The sequence below is a fragment of the Xiphophorus hellerii genome, chromosome 18 (assembly GCF_003331165.1).
Source record: "Xiphophorus hellerii strain 12219 chromosome 18, Xiphophorus_hellerii-4.1, whole genome shotgun sequence".
Classification (NCBI taxonomy): Eukaryota; Metazoa; Chordata; class Actinopteri; order Cyprinodontiformes; family Poeciliidae; genus Xiphophorus; species Xiphophorus hellerii.
The window spans coordinates 26,269,174-26,291,700 of NC_045689.1; the positions used below are offsets into that span (position 1 = coordinate 26,269,174).

General features: G+C 40.5%; 1 protein-coding gene across 4 annotated transcripts in view; it reads left to right on the forward strand.

The window, feature by feature from the left end:
• The first annotated feature begins 3,174 nt into the window (after window positions 1–3,174).
• Window positions 3,175–22,527, forward strand: part of LOC116737452 (neprilysin) — a 53,112-nt gene continuing 33,759 nt past the window's right edge. The window contains exons 1-4 of one of the 4 annotated variants that reach the window (XM_032590597.1): window positions 3,175–3,860; window positions 9,969–10,145; window positions 11,238–11,273; window positions 14,361–14,522. In XM_032590597.1, the coding sequence (XP_032446488.1) occupies window positions 3,818–3,860; window positions 9,969–10,145; window positions 11,238–11,273; window positions 14,361–14,522 (418 nt within the window). In that variant the 5' untranslated portion in view covers window positions 3,175–3,817. The other 3 variants (XM_032590601.1, XM_032590600.1, XM_032590599.1) reach the window with 3 other exon arrangements.

Genomic DNA, 22,527 nt, shown 5'->3' on the forward strand with positions numbered 1-22,527 from the left:
CCTGTCCACTTTGAGGATCGTAGAAATGCTCCTATCCCAGAACAGAAACCACAAAATATTAATTACATTGTATTCAAAAGGACAGTTACATGGTTAATCCACATTGTAAAAAAGAAAGAAATCCAACCAAATTATGACCCAAGAAGAGAATCTTCAGCTACTCACATAGCCAGTTGGTGAGCAATTATCTTTCAAACTGGGAAAGAGGGTGACAATTCCCAGGGCATAGGTGATGCGGACATTGACAGGAGGGACTCTCCTAAAAAACAATTCAATAAGAATATTCCTGTTCCACATAGGGGTTAAACAAACTCACACCAATTAAGCAAAGGTTATAAATAGAAACCCCATTCTCAGCAATTACTAATTATTTAAATAATCATTATGTTAATAATGATGTTTTTTCAGACAATTCCAACATTTCTGTGGATTTCATACACATGTTTAACTTTTAAAAGTACTACACAAAGTACTACAAAATATCAAGGTTAAATTCTGGCCCCCAATCAGCAGGCTGAGGTTTATTGGTACATACCCATGACTTTCGATCATATCTGCCACTAAAATATTGACAAGTTTCCTTCTTGTTGGATCAGAGAGACTTTTGGTCTTGTTGTATTCTTTTAATACATCTTCCCCCCCTGGTTTTTGGTGTAGAGCCACATAGACAATCTGCAACAGATTTCACATGTCATCCTGGTATGAATTTTAAAATGGATCATCATTCTATTTCCCACCTTGACACAACTCACATCTTTTGCCATCTTGCTGTCAGGTGGTCCTTCAGCCAGTCGTCGTCTCTGTGCTTTGGTGTTCTCTGTGATCACTGTAGCAGATGAGATCGCTGAGCTTGGAGATTGAACTGACGAGGCTGACCCATCTTCAGAACTGAAGGAAGCGTCTGTTACCTCACTCTCGTCAACGGTGCCCACTGTACAAAGTTTAGAAGACTCATTAGCAAACAACTTAAAATTAACTTCAGATTTATATATTTTTAAAATGCATTAGAAGGAACACTTGTTTTAATGCTTTTAAATCTTACCAAACTGCTTAGTGACTACTTTGAAAGATACTGTAGCAGACCTCAGGAGTTCATCAAAAATATCAGCATCCACATCAACTCCAGAAGAGTCCTTCAGGTCTACACAGATTTCACTTGCCAAATTGAATTTAGCATGAACTGGAAGGAAACAAATATACTAATTACCTGAACAAGGACAGGGGTTGATTAATAAGCATTCGGGACATAATTTAAGATAAACTACCTTAAGCTCACTTAATTTAATGGCAGCTGCAACAACATATTTAGTACTCAACTTACCCTCAAGCATGAATTTCAAGTAATCATAGCAGTCATCCGTCACTGGAACCCGAACCCATTTCTGGACGGTCTGATGCTCCACTTGAACCAGCATTTCTGTGTAACAAAAACGGGACACGGTCCAAGCTTTGCCACCTTACAGATATTTTAAACCAACCCTTTATCACTTCCACTATCACTTTGAACACGTCAGCTCTGTCAACTATATAAACTTCATCCAAGCTAGAGTGTTGAGCTAGCTAGCTAGTCAGAATCGGTTACCTTATCGGCTAGCCGTAACGTGGCATTTTATACTCTTGCTTTGCTACTGGTATAGTCTACGGGGCCCTCTAGTGGACATGGGGATTTATTTTTTTTCGCTCTCTCTTGCGTTCCCTCTCAAAAGTGTAGCCTTCCCTAGCAACACTTTATTGCAAAGTTGATGAACCAGACAACAGCCACAATGAGTCCATAAATTATATAAAGAGTTGAACACATTCGACATTTATGTTGGATTAAAAACTTTTTTTATTTTATTTTGAGTGTAACCTTGCGGAAAATGAACTGCTTCCTTGACGTAACGAACAACTTCGCCACGGAATTAAAAAAAAAAAAAACATCCCCACATCCTCTCGGAGGCTAGCCGTTTGCAAAGTTAGCTTTTTAGATACACACATCGCCAATATTTCAAATAATACAGATATACAAGTATTATCCATGGTTTAAAATGACAACTAGAACTTACCAAATATAACAGAATTCAAATTTACCGTTCGCCTAGATTTGGCAAAACGGCGGGACCTTGAATTTGGTGGATTTTCCATGCAAAATGGGTTGAATATCGTGCACTCTTTGAAGTCTCAAACTAAAAAGCATATTTCCAACGAAACAATGGTCATGTATGAATATTTAGCTCACCTTTAGGAAAGAATTGCGTCTTCCGTGGGCGAAATGAAGCCGTACCGATCGACTGACTGGTGGCGTGACGACAGAAGGTAGAACGTGCTCTGCAGCCGTTACGCGAAGGCGGGGCTTAAGCAACACCAACCAATTAACACTGGAAGTTAACAGCGCAAATATTACGGAGTTTACACTTGCAGTGTTATTTTAAAGCTGTGTGGTGTCAAAACAACACTCACACTCTTTATTTAACACTACACCTGAGATTTTAACACTGGCATTTTTACTGTGTACACACCTAAACATCCCTCTATCCAGCAACATGCTTTACAGGATTCTGTAAGATCCCCTGGTGTTTACAGGCCAGAAGGAACATAGAACACATCTTCTGCTTTACTTACCCATCACTCAAGAACAAGACACCAAGTTTTTATTTTATTTTATTTTATTTATTTATTTATTTTTGCCATTTCTAGCCAATAGTGTCTGGACTTCCCTCTGTGTTGGAAATGTGGCCAACTCCTGATTCTGGCCTACAAAAAGAAACGACAACCGATTTTTAGATTCCTTTTTGTAACTTTGGACTTTTGATCACCTCTATTAAAGGAAGTAATTAAATTAAAGCCATAGCCAGCTGATCAAACCTGAACTCGATTATTCTGAACAGAGGTTGTTTGAGATTTTTTTTAAAAAAGCATCTGTTCTTATTTTATTATTTATTGGCATCAAGAGAACCTCAATTTGATGCAAGCCGAAAAGCTACATACCTGCTGAACATGAGTTGACCTGTCCTATATACACTGTTTCAAGGAGAGCTTTGGAGCATCATGTTTGTGCAAGAGAAACAAACAAAATAACAATTCAAATAACTTCAGATTATTTTCTTTTAAAAATAGTTAAACATCTCTCTTCCTTTTCTCATTCTTGTCGAACCAATTTCGTGCATTTGCACATCGGAGACAATGCAGAGAGGCTCGCCCAGGGCACGGACTGCCAGTCTATATGGTACCGTGTTGCTTAACATCTATTGGAGCTCTGCGTGAAAACTAGTTGAGAGTGGAGCACATCTTTTCATCCCACTGCCGAGCTGAACCTGCGCCCTGAAACCATCAAGGCGCAACTCATCGCCGCGGAGCCGCTCTTTGACATCGCACCAACACATCGAGGTTCCGACCGTGTGCAGAGGGAACTTCGGAACCTTTACACTTCTTTGTCTGAGCTGTATGTCACGGGCTTTATGAATATGGGACCCCTCTTCCTCTCCGCCCGCGTGTGCGTGGATCTCACACTTGAGCGGTTGCGCTGCGCCACGCCGCTGATGGATCATTCTCCTTCAGCGATCCTCTCCGGGTAGATGGATGCACGGCGCGGCTCTGGTACTTGTGGAAAGGGGATCCGTGCGCGGGAGCGTGTTCGCGTCCGTCTGAATATGCACTTCTAGAACAAAGAGCTGAAGGTAGAAGGAGGAGAAGAAGAAGAAGAAGAAGAGGGAGGCGGGAACGGGCTCGCGTCTGCCTTAAATCAAGGGTTTTAAGCAGAGGGCTCATCAGTGGCGGACTGTTCAGCATTGTTTGCGCTCCCTTTGAGGATTTGATGGATATCTGATCAGTGGATGTGATGCCCATATATATCATCGACCGAAAATTTCCTGACATATCTGGTAAGTCGCCACATGCACCCCGAGCCGGACACGCGACGCGGTGCCATCTGCCTTGATTGGTGTGTTCATGCGTGCGTGCGAGCGAGAGAGGGTGCGTGCGCATAAATGCAATTTTATTTATTTATTTTGGGCGTGCGTGCTGTAACCGGATGGGTGACACGGGGCAGCGTGCACCAGTTGATCATGACACCCCCCCTCCTCCTCCTCCCCCCCCCCCCCCCCCCCCCCACGGAGTTCACAACGTGCAACAGGAGATGAGACGCCGGCACGCAGTCGGCGCGCGCGCTGCATATCTGGATATTTTTATCACTGGGGTTTTTTTGACAGTTTAGTAAATTGGCTCCAGCTGGAAAGCGGTGGTCCAGCTGGGCATCCTCTCCGATTACTTTATTTGCACCAGTAGGTGCAATATCCCTTTAAAAGTTATTTTTACTCGCATTCAGGAAAGCGAGTTAAGAAGGTGTGCTTCTTATCTAGATCACATCACCTCTGGGCTTCATGTCTCTTCTCTCAAAAGTAGTGTTTTTTTTTTTTTGGAGCCAAAGGCCCTGAGCTGAGAACTCCTTTCTTTCTTTTTCTTTTTTTTTGTTATACCTTAATGCAAAGTAGGCCACGTTTCTACTGATACTCATGTAGGTGCACCATGTGTTCAGGGAGTCGCATGCAGTTTGCAGAAAAAAGTGACTTCGCTCTGCTGATTTGCAGACACGTTTGGTGTCATGTCTCGCTGAACGATGGGTTTAATTTCAAAGTAGTTTGTGAGGTCTGCGGCTGTTAATGTTTTAGATGGATCACGTCGGAGAGACCGTGTAGATGGAGAGCGTGGAGAACAAGAGTTTTAAGTCTTTTGCCTTTTTGGAAGCCGTCATCCAACCCCAAACCTCATTTGAAAGAGCTACAAATAAATAAAAAAAATAAAAGGTGCAGACTATACCTGGACACTGCGAGTTCTGAGTTTAAAGTCGTAGATACTCCTTTCTCTCTGTCTAGTGGAGTAAAAATCCTTAAAGACATCATTGATGAGCACTTATGTGATGGTAAAACTCAAAGCAGGAATTAGAACAAACTTGGAGTCCAGAGAAACTCCTATTAGCTTATCTAGAGAACTCATTACCTTAGATCAACATAATCAGAACAAGAGTCCGGAGAAACTCCTACTAGTTTATAAATCACAGACTACTTATTCTTAAACATGGGGTTATACCTTTTTGTTTTCTTCTTTTGCGATTTCCTTTGGTTTGTTGTGTCGTTTTCCCTTCTAATTCACATAAAGCACTTTGAATTGCGGTGTTGCTGAAAATGTGCTGCACAAATACCTTATAAGGTTCCACAACAGAAGCTTTACTTTGAGTAGGACAGTTTATGATCCCTAAAGAAGCATCAAGCAGTAACAAGACACAATAGTCGACAATAAGTTGTCAATAAGCAGTTTTTATGCTTAGTTTTGATATGCCCCTTAACTGGAAAGGCAACAGGTCCGTATGCTTACTTTTCAAAAACTTTGCATTTATAATGGACCAAAAATCCACAGTCATAATACACATGTGAAGCATACAGGCCAATTCAGCTTATTTATATGTACATATACAGTACATACCAAAAGTTTGGACACACCTTTCTAATTCAATGGGTTTTCTTTATTTTCATGACTATTTATAAGGTAATAAATCCCACTTATTAACCTGACAGGACACCTATGAAGTGAAAACCATTTCAGGTGACTACCTCTTGAAGCTCATCAAGAAAATGCAGAGTGTGTGCAAAGCAGTAATCACAGCAAAAGGTTGCTACTTTGAAGAAACTAGAATATAAGGGGTATTTTCAGTTGTTTTACACTTTTTTGTTTAGTGCATATTTCCACATGTGTTATTCATAGTTTTGATGCCTTCAGTGTGAATCTACAATGTCAATAGTCATGAGAATAAAGGAAACTCATTGAATTAAAAGGTGTGTCCAAACTTTTGGTCTGTACTGTATGTACAGTACAAATATCATGTCAAGGTCAACTCAATCCAATCATCCACTGGTCCAAAGTCAATTGCTTACATCCCAGTTAAATCCTACTCATTCTAATGGGTAAAAGATTTTCTATTGAAGGAAATCAGATGTCATACCGGTAGAAAGAACTGACTCAAGATGGGGGGGGGAAGTTATAGGCAACTGCTAGGCGATCAAGAGGTCAGTTCCAAGGTGACCCAGCGATTTTTCGTGAGCCCAGCGCCAGACGGGAGGCTCACCACAGACTCCAGGATGGCTTCCTGGATTCATCCAGTCTTTTCAGACTTTTTCCCTGAGAAATACAGATTTGACAGACGGACGATGTCGGTACCAGAATGACTGTGAGAAGGTGCTGGTTATAATCCCACTTTGCTACCTCCTACATCTGCAATTTGGGTCGGTTCTTTATAAAAAAAAAAAAAAAAAAGTAGCTTTTTGCCTCAGGTCATTTCATTCTGACCGTGCACCAATTCATACCTGCCTCGGGGACATTTTGTACCTTTCTTTATGACTGGTGATTTGAAGTAATCTTCTATATTGTGTGCTTGGCCTACTCTAAGCAAATTTGGTTAGATGACTTCAGTAGAAATGATCCAATCAGCAAGAGGTCATCTATAGAGTTAGTTTCATCAAGGCATCACAATCTGTCACATAAAACCCAACTGGTCCAAAATAAAAAGATAAACTGACACGCTGTGATTTAAGTACCTCACTACAAGATGGTTAACAGGCACACAATGGAAGAAATGAACAAAATGATAATTTCTTCCCTCCTTCAGAAAATCCTGAAGGAGAATATCTGAACATTGGTTTTAAGACCTTAAGCTTAAAGCACTTGAATTATGCAGCAGAATAATGATCGGAAAATCACCAGCAAGTCCGCCGCCTGGAAGGAAATAAAGGGTTTGAACTGTAGTCAAAATCTGGACTTGGATCCATTTAAAATGCTGCAGCATCACATTAAGCAGAAACCTTCCAGTGTGGCTGAATTCCGCCCAAGAAACCTTTTAAGAGTACAAATACTTTTTTTTTTTTTTTTTACACCACTGTACACAGAGCAAAGAAGTCGTAAAGGCATATTCCATCCGATGACAATTGACAATGAGGTTACAAAGCGAAATTTAAAAAACTGACTGTGAAGCGTGTAGGGTGAGTTTCACTGACTTTAAAAGCCAAGTCTGCCCAGTGTGTGTAACCTAGCCACTCCTCCCTTTCAATAAATCCCATTGACATTCAGTTGTTTGGCAGTCAGAGCTGGAGGGAATAAAGATCACACATAGTCTCCGGTGCTGACATGCACGCAGTTTTATTAGAGCTGTGGGATCGCTGTCACAGAAATCTGTGATTTATTTTATTTTTTTCCTGCCCTCTCCTGCAGACATAGAGGAGCTGTCAGGAAGTCAACTTATGTCCTCCCACTGTCTTTTGTTTGTTTTTTTCTCTTCAATATCTCCTACTTCATTTCCTCACCTGCTGATTGTAAAGCTGCATTCAGTCGTCACTCTCCTGTACTAAATCTCGTGACCTGCGGTGATGTCATCACGGCTGCTTTTGGAGCCGCGGGGGGGAGGAGGAGAAAAAAGTCGCCGTGTGTGATAATGGGGTTGGATAATGACCATAATCAGGGAAGTTTACTTTACGTCAGTGTATTGTTTTGTCATGCAGAGGAATGATGGGGCAATTTGACACTCAGCAGGAAAATATTTTCCAGTAATAAACGTACGCGTGCGCCTTAAATGATGGGGCCTGTTCCTTCGGAGGGAGTAAAGAGACTTTGGTCATGCGATGTTCTCATCTTGGGCTGCTCGCACCAAGACCCACCCATCTGCGCAGACACCTCATGGCACTGGCTTGTAGAAAGTGTGCCGGAGCATGGCTGTGGATGCGCGTCTGTGTGCGCGAGTTCCATGCGGCGCTGTTGAGGGATTAAGGATTAATTGCCTTCAGACCTTCACAGATAGACTTAAGTGCTTGTTACATGAACTTTGTTAAGTTCTCTCCTGGCCCTTGAGAGGAAAACAACACTTGACTGTAAGGAGCAGTGGAAAAGTCTGGCTTTTTGTCTGCTGCTGCTGCTTATTTTTTTATTTTTTCCCCTCTTTCTCTCGCTCTGCTGTTTCTTGATCTGGAGTGCAGAGCCGCGAGGGTAAGAACTTCAGTTGTTCTCACCTCTTGCTCTATTTTCCTTCTTTTTGTCCTTTTTTTTTTTTTTTAATGATGACTGCGGCTCGTCCTTCATCTCTGCTTTCCACTTCTTGTTTTCACATTTGTGTCAGTGTCAAAACATAGGCGGGCTTTGGAAAAGTGTTAAATGTGTTCTTCTATATTTGCGTCTCATTAGGGAAGCAGTTGATTGATCAAATCAAATATTGATAACAGACTTGGATATTTAAATAACTCTGGCAAAAAACAACAACAAACTAGATTTAGCATTCAAGTTGCATCAGTTATAGATTTTTTTTTTTTAATCCTCTCTAAATCTCGGTAATCTCCCGTTTAGTTTTTCAGCTACTGAGCTAATGGGTTGATATTGACTTTGCTATAATAACAAAAACCAACCCATTCTCAGTTCACCTCATCATAATTCCTCAGGAGCCTCCAGGTGTCATGTTTTATTGGTTTGAAGAGCCTTTTTTTTTGTGGAGCCAGACGCTCCATTTTCAGTACGGAGGGTCTGAATCCTGTAGTCTACAAAGTACCTTATGGTAAACTCAGTGTCTCAAGCTGAAACAAAAGCATTTCTTAAAAAAAAAATAAAAAATTATGGAGAAGTTTAAAATGCATTGCTTTGAAACGGCTTCCAGTGTTTCCATTGGGGGGAAAAAAACAAAAAAAAAACACACGACACAAAAACATCTCCCTAGAAAATAAGTTCAGCATTGGATTAGATGGTCACTGCTGACACCTCTTTGAAAACATTCACCAGAATTTCAATTTTATTCAGGTATAACATTTGCCTGGTATACCACTGAGTGCAATAGAACAATTTCACTACATCGCAGTTTCCACATAATAACTGAGACGCAAATACACACACGATGGTATATTTGATTTCATTTAAAACGGAGATGCAACAATTGTCCCAAATTCCTATGAAAGGAATATTGTATGTTAATGGTTGCAATTTGAGTAACGTTATCCGGGAAGGTATTTGTTTTATGCATGTGCATTACAGTAGATTCATGGCCCAAATATATTCTCATCCTTAAGAGTTAGGATTAAAGCAAACTTTTAATTATACCAGCATCTTTATTCCGACTGGAGGCAACGATTGGTCCAGTAGAAGTTCAGATTGAGAATTTGTGGATGACGAGTAGATTTTCATCCTCATAGACTCGGAGCCCATCAGCTAAGATAAATTGTTACAATGCCAGTAAAAAACAAAAAAGGTAAGCCTAAGAAATGTTTGCTTGTAAGGCAAATAGATTTTTTTAATTCATTATTGGGAAGTGTATAAAGAGAATTTATTGTAATAAAACCGATACTCCCTTTACGTAGTGTGATTATATTTTCAGACACCTGTCTCATTTCCTGTCAGAGATAACCTTCTTGGATTCATTGTATTTTTAAATGTTAACTACAAAAGTTAACATTTTATACTCGTCATGGTAATATTGTAGTCGCACAACCAAGAAGAAGTTTGTATTTTCCTTACTTTCCTAATCAGTGATGCAACCTCTGAGAAGTCTCTCAACACCTTCCACGGTCTCATTTTCTCCAAACGAACAGGAAAGTTACAAAAATCCGTTTTGTCTGTGGTGACACTGTCGATGTTGCGACTGCATTTGAGGGCTGCAGGAGAGATTACAAAATAGAGGTCAGACCACATATCACCCAGTCAGCAAGAGGAAATCCACCCTGAAGTCCCGGTTTGTCTTTGTTCCCATCCATATTTTGGGTTACCACAGTGATGGTGACCTCGCCATTTAGTTACGGTCTCATGGTGTCTGCTGGAGGCATCGAGTCCCTTCTATTGAGCTTCTTTGGATTTTTGGAAACTGATGGCTAGTGGTTCTAGAGAAAACAGGATCTTATTCAGTAAGAGTAACGGGAAGCTGTGACTGGAAGAGCTTAGTTAATGAATTGACTAATGGTTTATCACCCCATTAGGTGAGTTGATACAGCCGGCTGGTGAAAGAGGAGACCTGAGAATGACAGAGACCAATACTCCAAAATCGGCAAAGAAGCCCCGTTGGACCTCTCTGGAAATTGGCCTCATTACCATCGTCTCTCTGCTGTTCATCGTCATTGTTGCCCTCGTCATCCTGTTTGCCACCCAGAAGACTGGTGAGTGTCCTAATTAAGGCTTAGCACTGATACAGACATGTTTTTATGTGTTTTTTTTCCCTTGTCTTTAACAAACTCAAACAGCAAGAACTGTGTAAGGAAAACAAGTGAATCATCTAGCCAAAAGGATTTTGTCAGAGACGTTCATTAGGTTTCACTTCATGGTTAGCGGTAAGCACAAAAGACCGTGCACAAGTGCTGCCCTTTCCTCAGATACAAGACACTTGTTCTGTGAGCTTTTATCCACTGTGTTCAATGCAGTCTCTGGCACAGAATAAAACAAAGAAAAAAGAAAAATATGCATACGTGTTCAAAGGTCCCCTTAAAAAGGTTTTCATGACTCAAAAACACTCTCAAATTTCTACATGTAGGCTTGATTCTAGGAACTGCATATTTCCAAGAAAATGTTCTTGTTTTTTTTTTTTTCAAAAAGGAGTGATGTATGAAGAAAAACGGAGAATTGAGAAGCAAGGCTGAAGCCTTTTATTTGTTTTAGTTCAATGTCAGATCTTAGGTTTCACTCCATGCTTCTGCTTTAAAATAGGCAGTTAAATGAGGTTTGAGTTATCACAGGCAGGTGACCTATAGATTAATTATTGACAAAGTTCAGCAGGTCATGATGGCAGAATCCTGACAGAAAAGGTCATCCAATTAAGTTTGATGGAGTTCGTCTGGCTTTTGTGGCCGTGTTGAGCCATTATTAATTTTTGCAGCCTTGTGCTTTATTAACGTGTAAGCTGCTTTGTCAGGGAAATGAACACTGAACGGCTTGGCTATGCTCTGCAGCCATGTTTACACTCAGCTGTGTTTATTTTATGTGCGCTGACTCGTATAACCCACAAAGCGCCGCATTAAAGGTCAGATTGCAATCTGCTGATCTGTCGGCGCATCCAAGTGTCACTTGATTGACGCATTTCTGGCAGAGGGAATGTCTCACTTGAGAGGAGTTTTGTTACGCATGTGCAACAAATTCATTAACAAAAAGAAATGCAGAAGAAGAGCAGAAAAGGAGGAACTGATTTAGACACAATGACGACTTGAGTGCTGAAAAACCCACTGAGTAATGGAAACGTGTTTTACGTTCTCTTGCAGATGAAATCTGCACCACAGCCGACTGCACGCAGTCAGGTAAGCAGCTGGTGTTTGTTTGTTTTCTCTCTCTATTGTTTCATCCTGAAGGCTTTGACTTCTCCCAGAGGGAGCCGGCCTGGGAGAAGTGAGGCTGCTGCAGAAGCATTTTAGACATGCTCACTGAAAATGGCCTCTTCGAATGAGACATGTTCTCTTTCAGTCAAAACCACAATAAAACAGATCTGATCAGCCCCAATACATATAGAAATGTTAATTCAACCAAGAAGTTTGTTTCTTATAGGAAACGGACGTATCTCAAAAAACAATAAATGAATACACAGTGAGATTAGGTTTAGAAAAAAATATGAATCTTTCTACTATGTACATTTAGTTAAAAACATGTCATGTTGAAAATTATTTGCATCCTTGATAAACAGGTTGATGCAGGTCCACGTTTAAAAATATTACGGTAAATACAAGCTGATTTAATTTAATGTATTAAAGACTAATACATTAAATGTTATTAGGGAGCAAAAAATATCCAGCGCGTCACATTAAGAAACAGACTCGTTTTGCCATTTAATGAACTTGGCAAAATACAACAAAAGTAAGCCGCATCCTGTTGTTGTTGCTGAAAACACAGCAAATGAATCTAGAAAAACAAACGATCAACCTGAAAAATTGACTTCACAATTTCTTGTTTCATCTGTCCAACTAGCAAGACTTTTTTTTCTTTTTTTCTCTCTCTTTGTTTTACAACTACGTTGATTTACTGCTCCCTCGTCAAATAAATCCCACTGCTTCGCTTTTTTTATTGGGGGTGACAAAAGTGTTCAGTCTTTTGTTAGCATAGTTTATTTAGCAGGCAAAATAAAATTAGAATTTAAAAGAAAATACACTAAAAGTTTTGTGTATTTCAACTTGGCATTTTTGGCCCCCATGCCAAAAAGTTTACATTTTGTGTAACTGACGTAGCAGAGGTGGAACTTGTCTGTCTTGTTCTATCTTCTGTAAAAGCAGCACACCATTTTCCAAAAAAAACAAAACAAAACAAAAAAACCCTCATCAATTTATCAACCAAACATGGCGGTAGTCTGCTTTCGGAGCTGGATGACTTTGTACAATTAATAGAACCGTGACGGGCAGAAAATCATTAAAGCGAATTTCCTGATGAATGTTTGATCTGAGGGTTATTCAGCAGAAAAATGAATGGTTCCAAAACGCCTTGGAAAGGCTGGGTAAAAGTCAGAAATGTTTAAAGATATGCATAAAATACACATAGTGTCTGGTGATGGGGAAGACACTATGACAGAGCAGAAGGGAACCTTTGTCAAATATATATTTTTTTCTCTTATTCTCACAGTCCAACTGGTGCAAATGTAACTGATATTATCCATTATCCCAGCATTTCATTTGATAAAGCGGCACCTCCTATCCTTCCTTCAATCGTATCCACGACGACAAAGTGCTTCATCACCGTGTCTCCTCCTCAGACCCACATTGTGCGCGGGAGAACAATGTGTTGGCAGGGAAATGAAAACGACAACAATAAGTAAGAGATGAACATCTTTGGTGCCAGTTTTCAGCAACAGATGCCAATTTATTTCGGCAGCATTTCTGCAGTGTTGGTGTCCCAATTCAGTCAGATTTGATAGACAGCCTTGTCACAAGGGATCTCCGAGTGAGCAGCCGTCTGTAATTTAATTGAACATACCTTCACTGCTGGTGCCTGAACAAAACCTAATTACTGCCGCTACGCTGTTTTATCTTTGCTAATGTTAAGATTTTACTTGTCTGGGAATGGCACCTAAACAGAAGAGGGGTGAGGGGGGGGGAAGGAAAAAAAAAATCCATTTAAATTTTTTTCTTTGTGGTACTGTCAATTATTTCTTGGCAGAAAATATTTTTTTATTTTTTTTTCTCCGAAGAGTTTTTGCAGCGCTAGTGGCTCGTATTTTTGCGACAGTAGGGAGGGTGAGGATATGTGGCAAAGGTTGTCGGGACCAGGAGTTGAACCCACGACATCCGTGTCGAGGACTAAGGCCTTGAAACGGCTAACCCCCTGCGCCACCACAGCACGCCCCGGCAGAAAATATTTTACAAAGCTTTATAAGCAGGTGCTCCACAAAAAATATTTCCCAATTTCTCTAGTTAAAAATTCAAACTGTTTAGTTTCCACTTACATTGTAAGACCTACGACTCGGCTTTACTAAAGAGCTCTTGCCTTGCAACAAGCTTTGCAAAAGTAGCCTGACTCAGTGCAAACTTCTGGGTGCTCACTGTGCATTTTATTTATTTAAATCAGTGAAAATAATCAAAACAACCTCAGTAAATTCTTAGCGTTTATCCCCAACTTAAATAATTTCACCTCACTTTCCAGTGAGGAATAAACACATTAAGTTTTGTGTTGGTATCAGAGGGCCAAAACACTCTGAAGTGAGCGTTTTGGCCCTTTAGCTTTGTAGGAGGATTAGATCACTGTAATCAGAGCTTTTTGCTGCTTTCCTTTTTCTTGCATTCAGTTAATCAGCTGCAGCCTTCGTCCTTCAACAGGTTCTTAGCTAATCTTCTCTTTGAACACTTTGGTGTAAGATGATTAAACATATTTCCCAGAATACCAGAGTATTAATTAGTGACATTGGAGCATCTATAATCAGGCGGCCGTAAGTAGTTGTTGAAAAAGACTTAATTCAAAGTTGAACTTGTTTCGACCTGTGATGTTGGACTGATTCGGGGTTTTTTTCATGTGTGGAGTTTTCATTTGGAGTTTTTGACTTTCACTGTCTTAATTGAGGAGACTTCCTGTTTTATTTTGACAGGCCTTTTGTCTGGAACACCCGTGTCTTGCCACACACCTGTATTAAATGAAGCGTGGCTACTCTTGTCAATGCTCAGACTTCTTTCTCATCAGCTAGACCTTCATTATGTTCTTCTGTCTTGCTTCTGCTTTGTTGTTCACCAATTTATTTCCCTGCCTTCCAGTGCTCTCTCTTTGTAAGTTTTATTACAGTCCTAGCAGAACTAAATTGTATTTCATCTGCATAATTTGATGGGGCTTCTTCCAGCTCAACTATTTCACACTTGTTCAGGACGTTCTTTTCCCCTCCCGATAAACCTAAAGCTTGCCTTCTCAATTTCCTGCAGCGTCTCGCCTCATTGAGAACATGGATGCTACCGTGGATCCTTGTGACAACTTCTATCAATATGCCTGTGGAGGATGGCTGAAAAAGAACATCATCCCAGAGACCAGCTCCAGACACAGCACGTTCGACATATTACGGGACGACTTGGAGGTCATCCTCAAAGGTCTGGAACCTGCATGAATCGATTGAGATAAAGGCAACTTGGCGACAATATTTGAAAAGATTTTCACTGAGGCTTTTTTTGTTGTTGTTGTTGACAATTAGGAGTTAGGAAATAACCCATGTGAAACTGAGCTTCATTAAGAGAGGTATATGTGAAGCATTATTCTCTTCTTTTGTGACCTACACAATCATGGGGGAAGTGTGCTGCTGCATTGACAGTTGTCCAGCAGGGTCATTGATATCTTCAACAAAGGAAGCCACAAAAGATTGTTTCTAAGGAAGCATGCTGCTTGTAGAGTGATGTACTCAAGCGCAATAAAGTTTGATGGAAGAAAAAATAAACTTGCATCCATAGCTTTAAGAAAGCGAGATTAAACTCCTCAACAGCTGGTTTTCCTGAACCACTTCGACATGGCCCTGGTCCTCCACACCTGAATATGCTTGGCAAGTATTTATTTATTTTCTTCCCCTCGACACAGAAAAAGTTCCTGCTGATAATTTGATTCTTGTTATTTTGAAGCAAAAAGCCGCTTTAAGATACAGGACAACGTCCCCTTGAGGACTGGAGGTTGAGACCATTCACTTGATTGTGAGCAGAAGCCACAAATGTTTGGAGGAAGAGTGGAGAGGCATGGAATCCAAATTGCTTAACGTCAAGTGCAAATTTCCACAGTCTGTGAAGTTTTCATGTTTTGGGTGGGGAGTCAGAATCTTTGCAGTATTGTCAAGAAAAAGACAGAGGAAGCGGATCCGACAATGCAGACAAGCTAAAGGCCACAATTACAGCGAGCTGGGCTTCCATAACCTCTCAGTAGAGCCACGCGATGGTCACCTTTACGTCGTTGTAACTTGTGCAAAAGGAGCCTCAGACGAAGCACTGAGTGCAAATACTTTACGGTATGGACTGCAGGCTGAAATACCTGCATTTCTGAGAAAGGTGCACTTTGAGCTTTCAGTTGCTGCAAGCCAAAATGTGCAAAATCAACAAAAAACCCCTCTTGAAATATGGTATAGCACTGTGTTTATGAATCTAAATATTAAAGCAGGGTGTTTTGTGTTTTTCAGTGACATTGTTCCATTTTATAGCACTTCATATGCAAAGGACGACATGTTTTCCTTTGCATCATTACCATATCTGATGCTTTGAAATTGGCCTCAGTCTCTTTAAGAACCTCCTACCCTTTCCGACACGCTCCCTTTAGCATGTCATCACAACAATGCTCTCCATGCTGCCCATTGATGCCCTTTACAACAATTCTTAGGAGCGCTGAACTCAGAAGTAATGTGAGCTCAGCAGATTCACGGAGTTCGCTAGTCGCTGCTGCTGCTGCTAGTCTGAAGGAGCCGAGTGGAGACGGTGTGGGGGAAGGTGAGCTCATCATTTTATGAGCACGCATTTAGGTCTAGGCACCCCATAGTGGCCGCCAACAGGGATTCAAGGATTTTCAAACATGAATGGATCAAAGCAACACTTGATGAGGGGATAGCATGATATGAACCTCAAAAAGTGGATTTTACATTTCCTTTTTTCTTTTTCTTTTTTCAGGTTAGCTTTGTGAAGATGTTGAACAGCTTTTCTTTTTTTTTTTTTTGGTTGCTTAGAAGTCAGATTTGTAAAGAGAGCTGTCCTTCAGGGACTGCAGCTCTATGGATATCTCAGATGCTACAGGAGTCTGTCTGGCTTCACTTCTACCAAGTGGGACTCTTTGCCAGCAGAAAGCTGAATTGGGGAAATAAGTGAGAGTGCATGTCAGCATGGAGTTTAGGCAGTTTATATATATATAAAGTATATATATATATATTTTGTATGAGGCTCGAGCGTTTCTCTGTTCTTAGTGAGCATTAGAGCCTTGTTGGTTCTTGTGATATACAGAGGGTCACATTACTCCATGGCTGTGTTTGTGTGCTTTGGGGATTTATGGGTGTATGGGTTTGTGTGAGGTCCGTATTTCACCCAGGACCGTCTGCGAGAAGGCCGCTCGAGTGCTCAGCTGAAGGCACTAAAGCTTTATGGAGGACAAAGCCTCCATGAACAACAGAAACTCCTCATGTGCCATGAATGTTCAAATTAACTGGCAGTACTTTTTATGTGTGTGTGTGTGGGGGTGTGTGTGTGCGTGTGGGGGTGTGTGTGTGTGTGTGCATCATGAGGACTAAGTGAAGCTTCAGGGCTAAGAAAAGCCATTTAGGGTGTTGACAATAACTGCTTAATGAAATAATTTGTGCCAGCATTGAGTTTTTTTTTTTCTCTTTCCTTTCATGATTGTGGATAAAAGTAAAATCAATGTAAGAGGTTTTTAAATCTGCTCGTTCTACCGTTAACCTTCTGAGTATTTCTTGGTGCAGAAAATTGGAAGATGGTAGAAATGTGGAGCTGGGATTTAGAGTATCGATGAGTGCTGCAATATTTCTGGCACTGCACCAGGAATTCAACCCGAGACTCCTTCACAGTAGAGACGTAGAAGCAAGACTTTTGCTCACGGCTCAGAAACGTCCTGCCACACCTGCAGAATCTTGCAGAAACATAACCCTTGAACTTTTTCCACATTTTGTCATCTCCTAACTACGTTTTAATGGGGTTTTATACGACAGACCAACATAAAATAGAGCTTTATTGCACGGTGAAAGAAAAGGGACGCACGGCTTTCAAAGTCTGCCCTGCATTTGTAATCATTTTCACTTTAGTGAGTAACTTTTGTAGAACCGTCCTACGGTGTGATCACAGTTGCACGGCTTTTGTTGAATGCGTTGGTTTTGGACATCTGGAGGACCACATTCTTTCTCTTTGCAAAATAACTGCAGCTTGGTAAAATTGGATGAAGAGCAACTGTGAATATCAGTTTAACTTGGATTTTTGACTTGGACCAGGTCATTCTAACACATGCCCTTGTCATGATTATGCTGTGATCAAAATCGTCCCTTTGAGCTCTGGCTGTATGTTTAGCGTCATTGTTTGGCTGGAAGGTGAATGTTTGCAAACTTTTAACAGTTTTCTTCCAGGTTAGCTGAATCGGTCTTCTAGGGCTGTTGACGAATATTTTAGTAATTGAGGACTCTATCGATTATTGTTAAGATTCGAGTACTCTGGAAAAAAAATCTCTCTGTCTGTCTCTCACTCTCTGAGCCGCAGCGCTATTCGTCCCAGGAGGACATATTCCTGGGACGCACCAGTCAGTTTAGTTAAGTTTATTTGTTCCTTCTCCCTCCCCCCATCGATGAAGAAAGCCCTGAAAATTTGACATTATTCTGCTGCACCTTCTGCACCTTTTCCCACATTTTTCTGTCTCCTATCTGGCCAGTGACAAAAAAAATGTGAACCAGCCTGTTTGGCACAACTGTGCACATTTAACAGCTTGTCTTGTCAGCAGAGTTTCCCTCATGAGTTGCAGCACTGCCATCATTGCCTTGGGCCTGTTGGCACCTTTTCTGATCAATGCTCTCCTTGTCTGTGTGAGGTTACAGTTTTAAGTAGCGATAAGAACACTCTAGTTTGAGATTTTCTAAGTTCGGCATAACCAAACCCTGTTCTTGTGTTGGTATTCACAAACTTCACTAATGTTCTCCAAACTGTCCTGCGAGTTCTTTAAAGAACATTCACATTCATACTGAAATGAACTTATTTCAACTGCTTGGACTGGATTTTATGTATCAAAAAAAGTGGGTGTAATGTATAATCACACCACCCTTGATACAATTGTTTCCATTTCATGAATGCATGCCTCTTTGTGAGGTTCTGTTGCATAAAATCGAAAAGTTGCAAAAAAAAAAAAAGAACAATGCATCGAAGTTTGCTGGCATAATGTGACAAAATATCACATTTCCAGGAGTACAAATACTTTTGCAAGCTTCTTTTGTGTTACTTTGGAGCCACTCTCCTCTGCTCTGCTCCCACTTGGCAGGCCACACTCTCATAAAAGCCACAGACGATGAGTGGTGGGGAATAAGAAAAATAAACGTTTATTTTTCGCAATCTGATACCACGGCCATTTACATACAGTACATGGCATGGCTCTGTGTGAAACTGTCATTTCGCACTCCTTGTATTTTTTTTTCTTCCTATGTTTCAGCTGCTTTTATAAACTTTTTGACAGCAAGATGTGCTGCGAGAGGAAATAACCAAAGAGAGAGAGCGGGGGGAAAAAAATAGGAAAAACTAAAAAAAAAAAAAAAGCAGAACTGTGGGCAAAGTGCAAAGGTTGACGCTGTCAAATTATTAGCTTAATTGCTCTAAATGCTGTGTTTACCACAGAAAGGAACAGGACTGCCAGGGGACTGTTCCTAATCATTCACCAGCTTGATCCCCTCTGACTGTCGGTGTTGTGCTCATGCCTCTGGGCGGTGGAGCTCGCCATCCGGAGATGGAATGTCTCCGGCAGTACAGTAAACACATGTGCAGGTTTACTCTCTCTGTGCGTGCGTGTGTGTGTGTGTGCCTCCATGTAAAACTCACTTTTAAAGAGAAGTAAAACAAACTGCATGCCATGTTGTTTTGGATAAACTTCAAGAAGGCACAACGCTCCTTAAAGGATATATACTGTACGTCATCAGCTGATATGGTTAAAGAAATACTCTCGATAACTACAGGGTGACAAGCACGCTAATGACCTCTACTTCTAAGGTGGACATCAAACATGCAGCCTCTGATCCCAGGGCTCGCCACGGCTGCTTGTTTGAACATTGCCCCCCGCTGATTGATGGATGCTTTTGCTCTCAACAGCTGCATAAGTCTGAAAACACCTGGTCACTGGAGGGCTTTGCCTGGATCACAGCTGTAAAAAAATAAAAATGTCTGCGTGCTTTTATGTTCAAGTAAATAGTGTGGTTTGCAGTTCCTTGTAAATACTTCGGATGGTTCTTTACTTCTGTAGAACGCCGTAAATGATTAATGATATATATATTTTTTCCTCCCTGATACCTTTAGCATGCATACACACAAGCTTTCTTTTCTTTTTCTTTTTAATAGTTTCATTTCCTACCTCCCTCTCAGGTGTGGCATACTGTGCAATAATTTGCCCAATTGACCATGAGCATTTTAATTACTAATTAGTTTGTTGTCCCAGAAGAGGGAAGGCAGGAACTGTGTTGCGTATGAGAGGATAAAAGGCTTTGTTTAAAAAAAAAAAAAAAAAAAGATCTCGAGTTGAAGTTAAGAAACCAAAGGTGGATGACAGCTGGAGATTCCGGGTGTTGAAATGCAGCCCACAAAAAGCGGGGCAGCCTGGGCGTGAAGTGCAGTTTGTAACCAGGGGAATGGCTGTGTACCGCTTTAAAGGATGGGTCCAAGCACATGAAACGGCATGTGGTAGTCATCTCCTGGCTATAGCCTGTGTATCAGTGACTGCCCTTTTTCAAACTGCTGAGTTCCTACTTTTTGCATGACTTCAGGACTTCTTATGTTTTTCTTTTTCTTTTTTTTTTACTAGTATATTTGAGTCTAAGCTTGTTTCTCATTGAGATTGCACATTTCTGCACACTTAAAGCCCATTTAAGTAGCTTGGATATCAGATGTAATGCAACAACATCTTAAATGGAGATTTTTTTTATTATTTATTTTTACATCTGAGATTAGTGCCTATGTTCTTAGCCTACAGTCGTGAATGTCTCATCAATGTACTGTCGCTCCGTTTGATACACCAGCAAAGGAAATGGTAAATGTACTTGTAGAGTTCTTTATTTATTCCAGTGGACCACAAAGCGCTTCACACTACAATATGTCATTCACCGATTTGCGTTCACACAGGAATAGTGGTAAACCACCAACAGCAGGCAAGTGAAGTGTATTGCCCAAGGATACAACAACTAAGACTAAGCAGGGATTTGAACCACCAATCCTCTGGACAAACTCCTAACACCTTTGTCACAGTCACGCCCCAGAGTAGCATACAATTTTTACGTGAAAGGAAACCGATTCACCGGTTGTCAAATTTGACCGAGATCTGAAAATTTGGGAATTTGTATTTGGTGACTCTGGTTTTGCCATGAACGTTTTGCCATGTCCATTTCACACATCTTTTGTCCAATACTCTACAACAGCCCTACTTTAATCAGTTAGGTGACGTATATGCACCTAACTTGAAACATGTGAAAACTTACTATGGGATGATATTAACTTGGGTATCTGTAATCTGTATGTTCAAAAGAACCTTATGTTTGACCTGGATATGTTATTTATTCTCATATCAAACAATTTTTCAGGAGTTCTCAAGAGTGATTCAGGAAAAGCAGTCTGTATTTAAGTGGTGAATACAGACCAGTTAAATACTGTATTAGCTTTGGGAAGATGACAACTTTCTTCCTTTTTTTATTTTCTGATGAAAATTAGAGGTCATATTTCTGCATTTTTGATTTCTCTGATCATTGGCTTTCTGTTAATTCCAGAATATAATCTAAAATTTTCCTTTGACAATCCAGTTTCCTCAGACATGATTGTTTCTTACGTTACCAACAGACTGTGAGCAGTTCGCTCTCAGACTATCAGCAGGGCGGCTGCTGCTTCCTAGAACGTCTAAAAGTAGAACGGGAGGCAGATCTTGGTAATCAGGCTCATCTCTTCTGGATCCAGCTCCCAGTTCACTGAGAACTGTGTCTGTTTTTAAGACTGAGCTTACTTTTTTATTTTTTGAGAAATCGTACAGTTGGAGGTTATTCCAAGCCGTCTCTCTGGCTACAGCACGATAGTCCGAGGTTGCAGGAGGACACAGATTTTCCTCACTCTGACTCATGCTATTTGCTACATACAGTTATTGCACTTAATGCTTCTTTACTTTCTTTTTTTAATATATAATATCTATAATATCTATTGAAGCCTGTTTATCTGAAACACCGTTTGTGACCCTGTCTGTGTTGAACTAACGGAAAGAGCTTTAGCAGCCTATAAATATACAACTTCACCCACAGACCCAGGTTCTGTTGGCGGTTTCTTCCTGTCAAATGGCGCTTCTGTTTAACAGGAATCAATCTTGTCACCAGATGTTATGGTGTGAGGCGCTTGGGATCACTATACTCTGTAACTCTGCCAGGTTATCTTGGATTGAATGAGCTTTGCTAAGTTTTATAACCAGCATCGACTCTGAATCTCTGTATAATTTGGTTGAATTTACTTTTTTTTTTCTGTATTTAACCTTTTTCGTTTTCCTTTTTCTTTTATTTTTTGTGAAGTGTTGTTAATTGGGGCTTTGCAAATAGGCAGAATTGATTTGGATGATTTAAGTGACACATAGCATTTTGCATGTATGCTTACCAGTCCAGTTTAGGTCTCATGTGACCAGAGTATCTTTCTTCGCATGTTCACTTCATAACCCTGGCATGGTGTGCGGTAAATTTCACGAATTCTCAGGACTGTTTCAACAATGACTGTTTTCTTATTAAGCCCAGATTTGGAACTTATAATTGTCCTGTCATGTGGTCCTAATTGAGCTGTAAAGTAGCTCATCCAGAGTTGCCATGGTTGCTTCTCTGATTGATGTTCTCCTTTTCCCAGCCGATCAATTAATGCCTTTTATATATCAAATTGAAATCTCAAAATCAAAAGGTTTTATTATCCAACTTCTTCTCTGCATCAATCCCTGATCTGCCTGACTTGGCCTTTTTGAGATCTCCACAAACGGCAGGGCGTTTATGCTGGAATTAAATTAAATGTATTTGGACTCTATTTACTAATCAAATATTTGTTTGTGAAAAGGTTGCGCTGGATTTTATTTAGGAGCGTCAAAGTAGAAGCAGCTGTGTACACTCCCTCCCCCCCTTTCTTTTGCTCGTCTGTTAAAATAATTTTGAAAACGCCTCACTTCCAACCCGCCCCACTCCTCGCCCTGTCCATCACTATATAGATACTTAAAGAATCAACAAGGGACAATTTAATAAACAGGAGGGACATTAGCAAAATGATGTGAATGGCAGAATTTTGTTTGACAGACGGGTGTCTCCAAGAACGGATGCACCTCACTGAAAGGTTTCACTCATTCTTTTAATAATGATTGCATACAACCCCCTCACCCATAAGTGCA